Raw genomic sequence first — 14,734 nt, 5'->3', positions numbered from 1 at the left:
CAATGGCTTTTTCTCTTTTACTGCCATCAGAGGAGATGTCTGTGCCATAGGAAACACTGCAGAGGTCTGGCCCAGGCCCAGAGGCCAAGGTGAAGACAGAAAGAAGAACAGCCGGGACACACCAGAGAAACTCTAGAGTTGCTGGTCATGGTGGCGCACGCCTTTAATCCCAGCCTTGGGAGGCAGAGACAGGTGGGTCTCAGTGAGTTCGAGGCCAGCCTGGGCTACATAGCCAGGGCTACACAGTGAGACCCTATCTCAACAAACAAACAAACACCTCCAAACAAAACAAACCGGGGGGGGGGGGGGGGGGGGGGAAGGAGTGTCGACCCTGGGAACCACAGCTGATGGTCATCCCTGCAGCCTCTGGCTGCTCTCCAGGCTCAAGGCTCAGCCTCCAGTTCTCCGGAGCCACCATCCACACGAGGCTGCATGAACGGAACTGCTGTCCACACTAGGGTTTCCTGATTATACAGGTGCTTAGGGAAGGTCAAAGAGGAAAACCAAAGGCCCACAGATTAAAGGGGGCTGTGTAGTTTATTTGGCTGCAGGTAATGTGTGTGTGGGTAGGGTAAAGGCAGTAGGCCTGGCATGTTCAAGGATGAGCAAGGAGGTAGTGGCTGAGGCAGACAGGTACATGAAGGAAGAAGCGGGTGAGTTCTTGAGGGGCTGGGAGCCCAAGAGGACCGTACGGCCTGCTGTGAACCTGGGCCCACTGTGACCATGATGGGTGATGTGGGAAGGTCCTGACGGTACATTCACAGCCAGGTCACACGGACGCTTTCCCTGCATCTACCCACCTGACAGCAGTGGTGCTGAAGGAGGCGGAGGAGCGGGTGGAGATGTACGGGTAGTGCTTCGTATCCAGTTTGTCCTCAATAGTGTCCTAGAGAGAAGACAGGGGTCACCATCTAGAAGAGGCTGATAAAGCACGAGGATGTGAAGAGACAGTCAGCAGTGACCACACCTGCAGCAGACGCTCTTCCAGGCTGTTAGACTGCCTGGCCCTGCGGGTTACCCTGACTGTCCAACACACAAGCGCTCACCTCCTCATGTCTGCAGTGTGCTCCACTGTGAGCCACTGGGGTTAGCCACCTGGTACCCTGTCCACTCCACTCCTGACATGCGCTGTCAGCTGGGGACAAGTGGGTCTCGGGAGAGCCTCCCCTGCAGTCTGTCGGGGAGCCAGTTGTCTGGTGGGTGGATCCTAGCCATCTCCTCCCACTTGGGAACCCATACTCCTCTTAGGAACTGAGGAGCCTGCACAGGCCTCCTCAGAGAGCAGGGCGGGGAGAGAAGCAGGGGGCACCGCACCAGAGGGCTGCCTCCTCGGTCCCAACACCAGACAGGCGATTGGTTCCTGGGTGTTTCATAGCCACCTATCCCTTTGGTTTGTAGGTTTTAAAAATAGGACCCTGACTCACCCTCCATAAATACACTAGCACATAATTCCTGATTGACTCGGGGATAGGTAGGCGGCAAGGCCCTGTTCGCTAGACTCCCGTTTTGTTTGCCTATCAAGTGCAGAAGCTGAGCAGACTCCCCAACCTTAAAGACCTCCTGGTGGAGGACTCTGCAGGGCTCCTGCTGCGACGCTGAGGGATGGGAGTCACACCAAAGAGCAGCTGCCCAGTCAACCAACATGGTGCCACAGCTTAGTGTGAGCTCTGTACCATGGACGCAGGGCACAAGGTGACAGAATCATCCCATCAGAAGATGACGACCCCAGAGTGGGTCAGGCGGTAGTGGTGCACACCTTAAGTCCCAGCACTCAAGAGGCAGAAGAACTCAGAATCTCTGAGTTCAAACCAGCCTGATTCCCAGGACAGCTAGAGCTTCACAGGGAAACCTTGTCTCGACAAAACAAAACAAAACCAAAAGAAAACAAGAAAGATGGCCCTAGGAGATGGGGCTCAGTTGGTAGAGTACTTGTCTAGCACGCTGAAGGCCCGGGTTGATCCCCAGCACTGCATCAACTAGACACAGTGGTGTATGCCTTTAATCCTGCACTTCAGGGATAAAGCAGGGAGGTCAGAAGTTCAAGGCCAGCCTGGGCTCAAGACCCAATTTCAAAAACAAAAGATAGCCTCAAACTGGGCAGCAGGGATATATGTAAATAGCATTGCTGACCAGAATTTGGGGATTCAGAATGCAATCACTCTGTGATGCTAGATGGTCAGACATGTGAGGTTGCCATAGAGACAATGTGAGACCTTGTAGACTGAAGAAGCAGGACTCGGGACGTGGAGATAAGGACAAGTATATTCCAAGGGGCCAGTCTGAGGCACAGAGCCCAGGTCTGTCTGCTGGCATGGGGAGAGCTCTGGAATGCAGGAGAGGGGAAGGTGGGCAGGCTGTGGCCTCCTGTTGAGGCCTTTCCGCAGCTGCCTGAGGTGTGATGGAGAGGAACCATGTACCCTAGGAGAGTGTGTGAATGCTCCTCATCTGAACTTGGCATGCTGACCTGAGCCCAGCTCTTCTGGGTATTACACCAGAGGCTCTTATACAGCATGGGACTCTAGCCCTGAGACTGGAACAGTGGGATCTTGAGGTTGCCGTGTGCCAGTCTTTCCTGGCAAGTTTTACTTGACAGGAGAGGAGGGAACCCTAATTGAGAAAATGCCTCCTTAAGATCAGGTTGTAGGCAAGCCGGTAGGGCATTTTCTTAATTAGTGATTGATGTAGGAGGGAACAGATTATTGTGGGTGATGCCATCCCTGGGCTGCTGGTCCTGGGTTCTATAAGAAAGCAGGCTGAGCAAGCCATGAGAAGCAAGCCAGTAAGCAGCACCCCTCCATGGCTTCTGCATCAGCTCCTGCCTCCAGGTTCCTGCCCTGCTTGAGTTCCTGCCCTGACTGCCTTTGATGATGAACAGCGATGGAGCACAAGCCAAATAAACCCCTTCCTTGCCAAGTTACTTTTGGTCACGGTGTTTGTTTGTTTGTTTGTAAAGACAGGGTTTCTCTCTGTAACATCCCTGGCTATCCTGGAACTCATTCTGTAGACCAGGCTGGCCTCGAACTCACAGAGATCCACCTGCCTCTGCCTCCCGAGTGTTGGGATTAAAGGCGTGCGCCCCCACTGCCCAGTAGTCACTATGCTTCATCACAGCAATAGGAACCCCGACTAAGATATAGTCCTCATGGTTGTTCATGAGTCCTCAGAGGTAGGTACTTTTGATTGACTGAGCCCCAGAGGTCCTACAAGGAACTAAATCATAGGATATCACTGCTATCCAAGAACAGGGGTGCTGGAACCTAGACCACCTTAAAAGCAGTCCTGTCTTCTGCTGCCATACCCCAAACTGACCTCCATGATGTCCTTAATGATTGGGGTCCATCGTGAGAGCTGGTAGGTCTGCTCACTGATGCGCTCTTTCCGTTCCGGCTTGCTTCTGCGGCGTAGTGTGGACTGAATGCAAGCACACGTGAGGTCAGCTCCCCCACCTGGGTCTCAATGACCTCTAGACATTCTCTCAAGGCCCCCTCTTCAGAATTAGCATTGGCAATGAGTAATGGGGAGAGGTTCTGCCCAGTGTAGCCCTCAAAATGTACCTCTTTAAGAAACTCTGAAAACAAGGGAGACTTGAGAAATTACAGTTCTGTTTCTTTTCTGTTGTTGTTATTTTGTTTATTGAGACTGGGTTTCTTTGTGAAACAGCCCTGGCTGTCCTGAAACTCACTTTGTAGACCTGGCCTTGAACTCAGAGATCTGCCTGCCTCTGCCTCCCAAGTGCTGGGATTAAAGGCATATACTACCACGCCCAGCTCTAAAGTATGGGTCTTTAGTCATAAAAATGCTAAATGGGGGAGGGGCTGTGGTGGTTTGAATCAGAATGGTCCCCATAGGCTCATATATTTGAATACTTAGTTACCAGGGAGTGACACTATTTGAGAGGATTAGAAGGATTACAAGTTATGGCCTTGTTGGAGGAAGTGTGTATGTGCTGGGGATGGGCTTTGAGGTTTCAAAAGTCCATGCCACACCCAGCCTCTCTAACTCAGCCTGTGGATCAGCTACTTCTCCAGAACCAGGCATGCCTGCCGCCCTGGTCCCTGCTATGATGATAATGGACTAAGCCTCTGAAATTGTAAGCAAGCGCCCACTTAAATGCTTTCTTTTATGAGTTGCCTTGATCCTGATGTCTCTTCACCACAACAGAATGGTGACTAAAACAGGAGCTTAAATATATAAATGCTGTGATGAAAAAAACCAAAAAACTTCACATTGGCCTGGTGACTCACACCTGTAATCCCAGTGCTTAGGAGGCTGAAGCAAAGGTATTATCATAAGTTCAAGACCAGCCCCAGGTTACAAAGTGAGACTCTGTCTCAAAAAAAAAAAAAGGTAGTTAAAAAAAATTTGCTAGTTTAGTAATGATGGTGTATGTTATGCCTTTAATCCCAGCACTCCGGAGGCAGAGGCAGGTGGATCTCTGAGTTTGAGGCCAGCCTGGTCTAAAGTGAGATCCAGGACAGCCAGGGCTACACAGAGAAACCCTGTCTTGAAAACCAAACAAAAAAATTGCTGTCTATTAAGGAGAACACACTTGTTGGGTATGACTTAAGTTTTTGCTTTATGTTTTTTGTTCTAGGTGAATCAGTTCCACTATTTTTAGCCTTTGCGACCCAAGTTATAGAGGGGGCACCTCCATGTGGGGTTCAAGGCCCGCCCACTTTCTCACAGCACACTGACCTTCTGAACTATCTGCCTGATGTCGCTCTCTGTCAGCCCACTGCCGATGACACAGAGGGAGCAAAAGGGCCTGCCTGACAGTGTGGTGCTGCCACCCTTAGGGGAGGTGCTGAGCCTGACTGTCCAAAGGCAAGGTCACACCGAGCTATGACGGAGACACTGGAGTGGTCTGTTTCCGATGAGTTCAGAGATGGCGCAGCTTTAGAGACCACGGGACCCCTGGATACATGTCTAGTTCCTGACTTTGAATTCTGGTTCACGTCCTTTCTGTCCTCTCTGATTCTGATTCCTCTTTTCCCTCCTGTGGGATATTCCTGTACACTGTGTGAATATGTCACTGTGGCTGATTTAATAAAGAAGCAGACTGGCCAATAGCTGAACAGGATAAAGTTAGCAGGAGAGCCAAACTGAGAGAGACTGCTGGAAGGAGAAGGGCGGAGTCAGAGGAGTACCAGCAGATGCAGGAGAAGCAAGATGGGCATGCCCTACTGAGAAAAGGTACCAAGCCACGTGGCAGAGCATAGGTAAGAATTATGGGTTAATTTAAATGTAAGAGTTAGCTAGTAACAAGCCTGAGCTATTGGTCGAGCATTTGTAATTAATATTAAGACTTATAATTGAGTGGTTATTTGAGAGTGGTCCCCAGCACGGGAAAACTCCACCTACCCCCCCCCCCTTCTCTTCCCTTTCTGGATGCTGAGGGTGGTACATAGCCCATCATAGGGGACTGTCAATCATGAATGTAGAGAGGATACAATATGCCAACCTCCCACAATCTCCCTGCCTATACACTGGCCCTTACGTCTGTGACGATGGGCACACCGAGGTGAGCCATGTTGGTGATGATCTCGCTGTCCTCCGGGGGGATCTGGGCATGCTGGATGAGTTTGTTTAAGTTTTCCTCAGTGATGCCTGAAAAACAAGACTCCTGGTCACCCCACCTAACCCCTGCCATCCCCACCCTCAAAATCAGAGCCAGTGGCTTCCTTTTTCCTCCTCAGAGTCCCACCACATCTGAGGTGGGGTCAAAATAAGCTTCTAGCCACCCTGTGATGACCATGGGGACGTCCCTCCCAGTCAGTTTCCACCCTCTTGGCTTCCCAGCGGTCCTTCCCTGTTCTCACCCTGTGCCAAAGTCACACTAGACAAGAAAGTCTCATTACCCATTTTTTTGTACAATGACGTGGGTGGAAACTGTCTGTTTGTTTGCTTTATATAGCGTCTCTTGCAGTCTAGGCTGGCCTTAAACTCCTGATACCCCTGCCTCTACCTCCCAAAGGACCACAGGCCAAATACTGTTGTTGAAAGGTCTCAATTACTAATGACATGCAACCTGGAAGCATCTGGCAGGCTGAGTGCTGGCAAACTGTCAGGAGAAGTCAGATGGCTGTCTGTGCCACCTGCTGCCAGTCACTCAGGCTGCTGAGCAGACTCAGCCTGCGGTGCATCTAAACTGGCCCCTGTAGCCCCTGCAGCCCCTGCAGGAGGAGCCCTCGGCCTCCCGTCCCCCCAGGGCTGCCCAACTGGCATCTGCGCTGTTCTCTCTCGTCTGCGCCTCTTCCTCCGGCTCCTACCATTCTTCAGGAAGATGTAGAGAAGGATGATGCGGATCTTGTCATAAGTGCTGACGTTCGCATCCAGCAGGATGGGGACAATGGCTCTCATGGGGTCCTTGATTTTCTCCCCCTCGGCATCTGTGCCCATCGCCAGGTCCTGTAGAAAACACACCTTGCTGGCCCTATTTCTGGTGACAGTCTAGACAGGGGTGACTCTCAGAAAGCTCGTGCTCTATGTGCCTAGGTCTGTGGTGGGGTCGGGCAGGCTGTGTGCTGGTCTCCCCGCGGTGGGCTGACAGCATCCCAGAGTGACTGTGTACAACAGCAGGTACGGCAGCTGGTCACACAGCAGAGGTGGACTGCTCCCTGGGGATGCCAGGGAACAGCACCTCACAGACACACGACCCGCTGAGGATCTCAAGGGGCCGCTGCATGGCCCGAGTCTCTCCACCCTGGCTCTCCTGGCACGGAAGGGCACACTGAGTTAGCAGGGTCACCTCTGGTCTTAGTCTTCCTGTAGGCGGGAGGACAGAGGATGACAGGAGACACACGAAGGACTGGAACGGGCACAGCCAAGGGTGCCACTCACGGAGCGAGCAGCAGTGTTGCCCCCCCCCCAGTGCGGTGTGTGGGTGTGTGTGTGTGTGTGTGTGTGTGTGTGGTTTCCTTTTCCTCTCAAGACCCCAGGAGTTTACACAAATGATGACTTCACATTCAGGCATGGTCTGAGGAAGGCAGGCCGCCTCTCCCCGGCAGCAGAGGATGTGCTCAGCAGGAAGAAACTAGTACCCTGCCAGGTTTTTTTTTTTTTTTTTTTTTTAAGACAATGTCTCGGGGCTGGAGAAATGGTTCAGAGGTTAAGAGCACTGGCTGCTATTCCAGAGGTCCTGAGTTCAATTCCCAGCACCCACATGGTGGCTCACAACCATCTGTAATGAGATCTGGTGCCCTCTTCTGGCCTGCAGGCATACATGCAGACAGAACACTGCTTATGTAATAAATAAATCTTTGGAAAAAAAAAGAGACAATGTCTCGCCATGTAGCTCTGGCTGCCCTGGGACATACTATGTAGCCCAGGCTGGCCTTGAACTCAGAGATCCTCCTGCCTCTCCCTCCTGAATGCTGGGATTAAAAGTGTGAGTCACCACACCCAGGCTCATTAAAACGCACGCACACACGCTCCCATCATGTTAGTGTAAGTGCCACGATACACACGGAGGTCAGAGGACGACTTGTGAAGCTGGTTCTCCTTCTGTCACGTAGGTTCCAGGGATTACACTCGGGCTGTCGGGCTTGGCAGCAGGCACGCTTATCTGCTGAGCTGCTCTGCCAGCTCTAGAGCGTATTCTCTAAGCTCATGGAAACGCAACTAATTCAATCTTTGTTTGTTTGCTTTGTTTTGTTTTTGGAGACAGGGCCTCACTATATAGCCCTGGCTGTCCTAGAACGTATGCAGACCAGGCCAGCTTCAAGCTCATAGACATCTGCCTGCCTCTGTCTCCTGAGTGCTGGGATTACAGGTGTGCACCACCACAACCAGATTCTTAATATTACTTCTTAATATCTTTAGTATTTAAAAAGAACTGTGCTTCCAAAGTTAATCTGAATTTGCTTTTTGTTTGTTTTTCAGACAGGGTTTCTTTGTGTAGCCTTGGCTTGAACTTGCTTCTGACTGACTAGACAGAACTTGCTTTCTCAATGGCTGAGCTCTTGGGGAGAGGATGTGTGTTTGTGGAGATTGTCCACTAAATGGGTGTGCTTTCAGAGGGGAAGACTGCTTCCCTTCTAACCCAGGCAACACTACTGGACAGAGCATGCACACCTACCCTGAGCCCCTCACAGCAAGCCAAGGGTGAAGATCTCAACTCCACACTAAAAAGCAGGAGTTGATGTTTTTCTGTAAAAGGAGACTTTCAACTAAGGCTTCAGAATGCCTTCGATGGGGGTGGGGCATGTGTGATGGGTCTCACTAAGCTGTTCATGCTGCCTGGAAACCTGTGGTCCTCCTGGCTCAGCCTCCTAGGCAGCTGTGGTGACAGGCCTGCACCCCCAAGTCTGGCCCCTCCAATCTTTGAGCGTCTCTCCTTCCTTCCTTAGAAGCTGACACAGGGGCTGCTCAGTCTATGTGAGGCCCTGGGTCTGATTCCAAGACCACTAACCAAGGCGGTTGAAACCCACAACGAAACAGCTGCCGCACAGCTCAGCGGCTCTGCCACGCGGCTGGTTTTGGTGCTGTGAGTTAGCCAACAGGGAACAGGACGCAGAGGGCACTAGAGACACCAGCGATGGCAGAAGTCAGTCTAAACAGTCCCCAGGCCTGGGATTAGCAAGGCTGGGGAGGACTCATGCCCCGCTGCAGCAGTGACATCCCAGGCTCCAGAGCTGGTCTGGTCATAGCGGGACCAGACCACATGAGAACATAAACAGCAGCCGGCCCTGCCAGGCTCACGACTCCTCAGGGCTGTCTTCTGCCATTCCAGGGAAAACAGAGCCTTTGGAAAGAGTCAGGCATGCAAACTCCAAATGGCACAGCACTCCAGATCCATCTAGGCCCTACCCGTCAGAGTGGAGCCAAACCGGCTCCAGAGCTGAGACAGCCGGGGTCAGAGGCTCTCCCTTCTCTAGATCCTATGATTCTGCAAGAGGTCCAAGGTCAGAGGTTAAGATTCAGTGGGGTGACTAGGCAGAGCAGTTCCGCCCTGCAGAAAGGAAAGGAAGACAGGCCTACCTGCTCCACGCGGCAGAGTTTGTCTACGGTGCCTTGGTAATGCTTCATACAGTCTTCAGCAAGGTGCAGGTGAGTGGAATACTAAGAGAAACACAGAGGAAAGATCCGAGTCACGGCACCAATGTCGGCTGAGCTGTGGTGCTGCTCCTTGTAGCTGGCCACCGCCCGCAGCGGCCATGCCAGCGGAGGAGAGTGCTGGAGGAGAGTCACGGGCCATAGTTACCTTTTTAGAGCTTTACTGGGGTGGGGGGGAGGGGGAGAGAGAGAGAAGGGGGGAGAGAGAGGGAGAGAGGAGCGGGGGAGAGAGAGGTAGAGAGGAGGGGGGGAGAGAGAGGGAGAGAGGAAAGGGAAGAGAGGGACGCACAGAGGGCCCACCCGCTTTGTAGAGGCACAGTCACTGATTCGTGGGACACTGAGTGTCCTCACTAAGGACTCCAATGCCAGTGGCTACAAAAGATAAGACATTCTTGACAGGGTAGGGTAAACCACAGCCTACAGGAGAGGAGGGAGAGATCTTTTAGGAGGGTGGAGTGGCATGAGGCACAGCTCCCTTCAGAAGCAACTCCTTGAACGTGGGTGGAGCACCTGGTAAACATGTTGCAGGTAAGTGACATTGTTTCACCTTTATGATCAGGACACTGAAGCCCTGACGGCCCCCTGGCCCTCTCTCCCATCAGCCACTCTGAGGGAGGCCAGTGCTGTGTGAGGACAGCCAGGACTGACTGGCTAAGGCCCATGTGGTGAGGAATCGAGGCCTCCAAGTCAACAGCAAGAGAGAAAAAAGAAAGGAGAAAGAAGAAAAGAGAGAAGAAAGTGACAGGAAACAGGATTTCTGCCTTTCTTCTGCTCCCTTTCCTAATAAAAACCGGAACCTAAAATCTGCAGATTTCCATGCATCGCCTGGGTCTGCAGCTCGGCTACCCCGAGTCAGTCTGGGTGGGGTCCCCGTACCTTGCTGAGCTCCTTCTGGTACTGGGGCATTTTCTTCAACATCTGGGACAGGTCCCGCATGGTGGTCTATGAGGAAGGAAGCACAGTGTCACTAGACCTAATGAAGCCTTGTGAAGCTGGAGGGCACAGGACAGGACAGCAGCCACACCAGACTTCACCAGTGTCCACTCAAGGACTCAAATGTATTGATCCAAATGTCACAACTGTTGCCAGGCAGAGAATTAAACCCTGACGTTTAGATGTAAAAATTTTAAATTATATTTTTATTACATATGCTTAAAAGATTTATATAATTACATGTCTGTGTGTGGGTTTGTGCACATTTGGGTTCAGGTGTCAGTGGAGGCCAGAAGAAGGCATGGTATCCCCTGGATCTGGAGTTAGAGGCAGTTGTGAGCCGATGTGGGTTCTGGGAACTGAACTTGGCTCAGGAGCCCTAAGTGAATAATCACTGAGCTTTCTCTCCAGCCATTTAAGTTACAATTTAATTAGCTAGTGTGTATGCCAGTACACAGGCACGAACACAGCACACGTAGAGAAGTCTCGGGACAGCTTGCAAAAGTCAGTTTTCTCCTTCTGACATGTGGGTTCCAGGAACAGAACTTGGGCTGACAGGCTCGGCAGCAAGCGACTGCCTGCTGAGCACCTTGGCTGGGATTAAAAGCACCACTACATCCGACTGGACGTGATGCTTCTCATGGAGTAAAAAGAGGCCAGAGCCAGGGGTGATCTCAGCAGGTGAGGTTATGAATTCTAAGTCCACCACAGGCTAAAACACTTGTGATTCTTCTGACTTAAGATCAGCTATGCTCCTTAATGGGAAATCTTAACCCTCCAGGTAAGAGGAAGCTGCTGTCCACAGACACTGAAAGACAAGGACTGGTGTGTGATACTGAACAAGCACTCTGTCACCGAGCCACGCCCCCACGCCAGATCTCAGTGCTTTGTTTTCAGATATGAATCTTAAATGCAAAAACAAAGCAGACATTCAGTGAAGGAGAAATATGGCCCGTCCACTCCCTAATGGGACACAGAGAAGACACCCTCAGGATGTCTGGGCACTGGCATGACTTACTGACCCCCAGGACTTTGGGCTTACCTTCTCTCCAGTATTCATTCTCTTGCTAGAGGAAAAGTCCTTCAGAGACCGGGTGACCTCTCTGCAAAATGTAGGAGGCAACCATGCTTAACACAGTGCCCAGGGCTCTGCGGAGACCACTGGGGTCACGTGCATCCTTCCTTGGGACTAGGTGGCAATTCTCTTCCCACTGAGGTATGCGTTTAAAGTGAAGGACACATGCTGTTCTCACTGGTACTCTAAACCTGGGTCTCCAGAGCAGGGTATGTGGGATGGCTCAGGGGCAGGGACAGTACTGGACACCCACTTGTATTTACTGTCTTCTTTTCCAAGTGCACACAATTGAAGCATTCATGTTTTGTGTTTGGAAAATACAAATATATGTAGTATACGACTTATTCATGAATAAATTTAATAACAAGAAATATGGGTCAGGATTTCCTCCCCAATATTGGGCATGGTGGTGCACATCTTTAATCCCAGCAGAGGCAGGAGGATCTCTGAGTTCGAGGCCATTCAATCTACAGAGTGAGTTCTAGGACAGCCAGGGCTACACAGAGAAACCCTGTCTTGAAAAACAACAAGAAAAATTACCCCCTACTAACACACTATTTTTGTGGAGCTGGGAGTGGAACCCAGGGCCTTGTCAACAGCAGGAAAAGGCTGTGCCTCTGAGCTACACCCTTGCCTATGGATCAGGATTTCTTTCTTTCCTTTTTTTTTTTTTTTTTTGGTTATTCGAGATGAGGTTTCTCTGGTGTAGTTTTGGTGCCTGTCCTGGATCTCGCTCTGTAGACCAGGCTGGCCTCAAACTAACAGAGATCCGCCTGGCTCTGCCTCTCGAGTGCTGGGATCAAAGGCGCGTGCCACTGCCACCCAGCGGATCAGGATTTCTTAAGGCTGAGTGATGAAAAAGTTTTGGCAATCACTTCCCTAAACAGAACCACCGAAGGGTGCAAAGCTTTCTCACTTTTCCTCGTGAATTTTATGAAGATACTCCAACTGAAGGAGACAGAGTGCGCCTTTCTAAAAAAGGGGAGCTGCTGTCCCTGTCTCCTGCGTTTACACACAGGAAACATCATGAAGCTCTTTTATCAATGGCAGCTCAGTTGGAGAACATAAGCACTGGCTTGAGGAGCCAGCAGAAGCCTGCCTGGCAGCTCAGTGGGACGGACTGCTTTACCGCTCTGCTCCTGTTTATGAAGCACTCCTCTGAGAGTGCCTGCAGGGATTTCCCAGAGTCCTTCGGGCAGCTGTCCTGAGCTGTGGGCTTCTTAAGGTGGTCAAGTCGAGCCGCAGCACACATTCAAGGAGCGGGGGACCTGCCAGTTTCGGCAGCATGCTGTCAACTTTGCCAAGGGGATGAGCTCACGCCCTACATTGCTGGGTGTGTGTGGTCACTTCCGGCCCAGGGTTAAGGGCCCACCCTGGGGAAGGTGCAGTAGCGTTCTTACTGGGACACCTCTGCAATGTGCTTGTGGCGCAGCGCGATCCACAGGTCGTCGTCCTCATCCAGAAGCACCTCCTTCACCCGCGCCTCTCCAATGCCGCTGGTCTCATATCTGCAGGAGAGAGGACCTGGGTGGCCTGGGTTCCCACTGTGCCTCCTGGCCCCTCTGGACGCTTTGTTGGTTTTCTGAGACATGATTTCCTGTGTCCCAGGCCAGCTTCAGACTCCTTAAATAGCTAAGACAGGCCTCTTGATGCTCCTGCCTGCCCCTCCCAGTGCTGGGCTCACAGGGTCACAGGTGTGCACCTCCACACCCAGATGTCTCCTTTGCCTCCTAAGGATAACACCTGTGTTCTCAGCTGCCAGGTGATTCTAGGCGTGGCTCATAACACCACTGACCACCTGACAAGATGGCCAGGTCATCCGGGACAGCACCAAGTGGGCAGGTCCCTGGGCAAAGAGAAAGGCTCTGTTCAAAGCCAACACCCTGGGAGTCCTGCTTTAATTCCTCAGAGCTGGCTAGGAGGAGGTCAGGGCCTGTGGCAGTTATACGTGAATCCAGTTACACAGGACAGAAAGACTCCACATCTGTCCGCCCCTCTCTGGGAAATGCATGGTGCCTAAAAAGCTTCCAGCAGCTTCTGCGATGGGTCCACAGCATATTATTACACATGGAGTCATGAATGGCCAGAGGAGGCAAGAACCCCGGGAGCCAAAAGGGAGAAGGGCTGAAAGAAGGGCTAAAATATTTTTAGAATATTCATTTTAAATTAGTTAATTAAATTAATTAATTAATGGAGACAAGGTACCTCCATGTAGTCCTGGCTGTCCTGGAACTTGCTTATGTACATTAGGCTGGTCTTGAGCTCACAGAGATCCACCTGCCTCCCAAATGCTAGATTAAAGGCATGCAACACCACACCCAGTGACACTTCATTTTTTAAAAAAGATGTATTATTTTCTATGTGTATGAGTGTTTGCATGTATGTATGTATGTATGTATGTATGTATGTATGTGTACCATGTGTGTGCCTGATGCCCACAAAGACCAGAAGAAGGTGTCAGTTCCCCTGGAACTGGAATTTCAGACAGTTTTAAATCTCTATGTGGGTGCTAGGAACTGAACCCTGTCTTCTGCAAGAGAAGCAAAGGCTCTTAACCACTGAGCCATTTCTCCAGCCCTAGAATCATAAGCCTTAGAATCATTTTTATTTATTTTATGATTGTGTTTTGCCTGTACATAGGTCCATGCATCATGTGCATGCCTGGTGGCCTTGGAGGCCAGGAAAGGGTGTCAGATCCCCTGGAACTGGAGTTACAGATAGTTGTTAGCTGCCATGTGGGTGCTGGGAATTGAACTCAGGACCTCTGGAAGAGCAGTCAGTACTCTTAACCACTGAGTCATCTTTCCAAGCCCCAGAATTTCATTTTAAGGCCACTCTTTGTTTTGAGACAGGCTCTCACACTAAGTTGTCCAGATTGGCCTCAAACTCAGGACCTTCCTGTCTCGGGCTCCTGAGTGCTGAAGTTACAGGCAGGTAAAATTTCTATAAGGAAGAAAGCAGCTCCCCTGCACAGAATGGTCAGTTAAATACCCTGCTGAAATATTTTACCACAATTGTATTTTGTGATCTGTAATTAACTTTCAATTCTGAATAAGACACACATGAAACTAGCACATCTAAGAAGCTATGAACTGATGGGAGCTATGAAACTGTTCTGTCCTGTCAGCAAGCACCTAGAAATGCTGAATGGATTGGGGAAACGCACAGAAAACCCCATAGGCTTATCTAAGAAACTGTATCAATGCATGTACTTTTCCTAATATTAAAAACATTCTTGCCGGGCGGTGGTGGCGCACGCCTTTAATCCCAGCACTCGGGAGGCAGAGCCAGGCGGATCTCTGTGAGTTCGAGGCCAGCCTGGGCTACCAAGTGAGTTCCAGGAGAGGCGCAAAGCTACACAGAGAAACCCTGTCTCGAAAAACCAAAAAAAAAAAAAAAAAAAAAAAAAAAAAAAACATTCTTGCCAGGTGGCGGTGGTGCACACCTTTAATCCCACCACTTGGGAGGCAGAGGCAGGCAGATCTCTGTGAGTTCGAGGCCAACCTGGGCTACCAAGTGAGTCCCAGGAAAGGCTCTAAAGCTACACAGAATAACCCTGTCTCAAAAAAACAAAAACAAAAACAAAAACAAACAAACAAACAAACAAACAAAACCTACACGGAGAAACCCTGTCTCAAAACACCCCCCCCAAAAAAAATTCTTTTTCCAGCT

General features: G+C 50.8%; 1 protein-coding gene across 2 annotated transcripts in view; it reads right to left on the bottom strand.

Annotated features, from left to right (window-relative positions):
- Positions 1-14,734, bottom strand: part of Stxbp1 (syntaxin binding protein 1) — a 61,955-nt gene that overhangs the window by 9,754 nt on the left and 37,467 nt on the right. For both annotated transcript variants that reach the window (XM_052723101.1, XM_052723102.1), the window contains exons 10-17: positions 12,463-12,570; positions 11,030-11,090; positions 9,931-9,996; positions 8,980-9,060; positions 6,270-6,408; positions 5,498-5,607; positions 3,310-3,411; positions 801-886 (exon numbers count right to left, since the gene is read on the bottom strand). In XM_052723101.1, the coding sequence (XP_052579061.1) occupies positions 801-886; positions 3,310-3,411; positions 5,498-5,607; positions 6,270-6,408; positions 8,980-9,060; positions 9,931-9,996; positions 11,030-11,090; positions 12,463-12,570 (753 nt within the window). The remainder of the gene's footprint in view (positions 1-800; positions 887-3,309; positions 3,412-5,497; positions 5,608-6,269; positions 6,409-8,979; positions 9,061-9,930; positions 9,997-11,029; positions 11,091-12,462; positions 12,571-14,734) is intronic.

This window comes from Peromyscus californicus, unplaced genomic scaffold, assembly GCF_007827085.1.
Source record: "Peromyscus californicus insignis strain IS unplaced genomic scaffold, ASM782708v3 Scaffold_7__1_contigs__length_154581171, whole genome shotgun sequence".
In the NCBI taxonomy this organism is placed as follows: Eukaryota; Metazoa; Chordata; class Mammalia; order Rodentia; family Cricetidae; genus Peromyscus; species Peromyscus californicus.
Note: the sequence above shows the minus strand (reverse complement) of the source record. Positions and strands in the feature narration are given on the sequence as shown.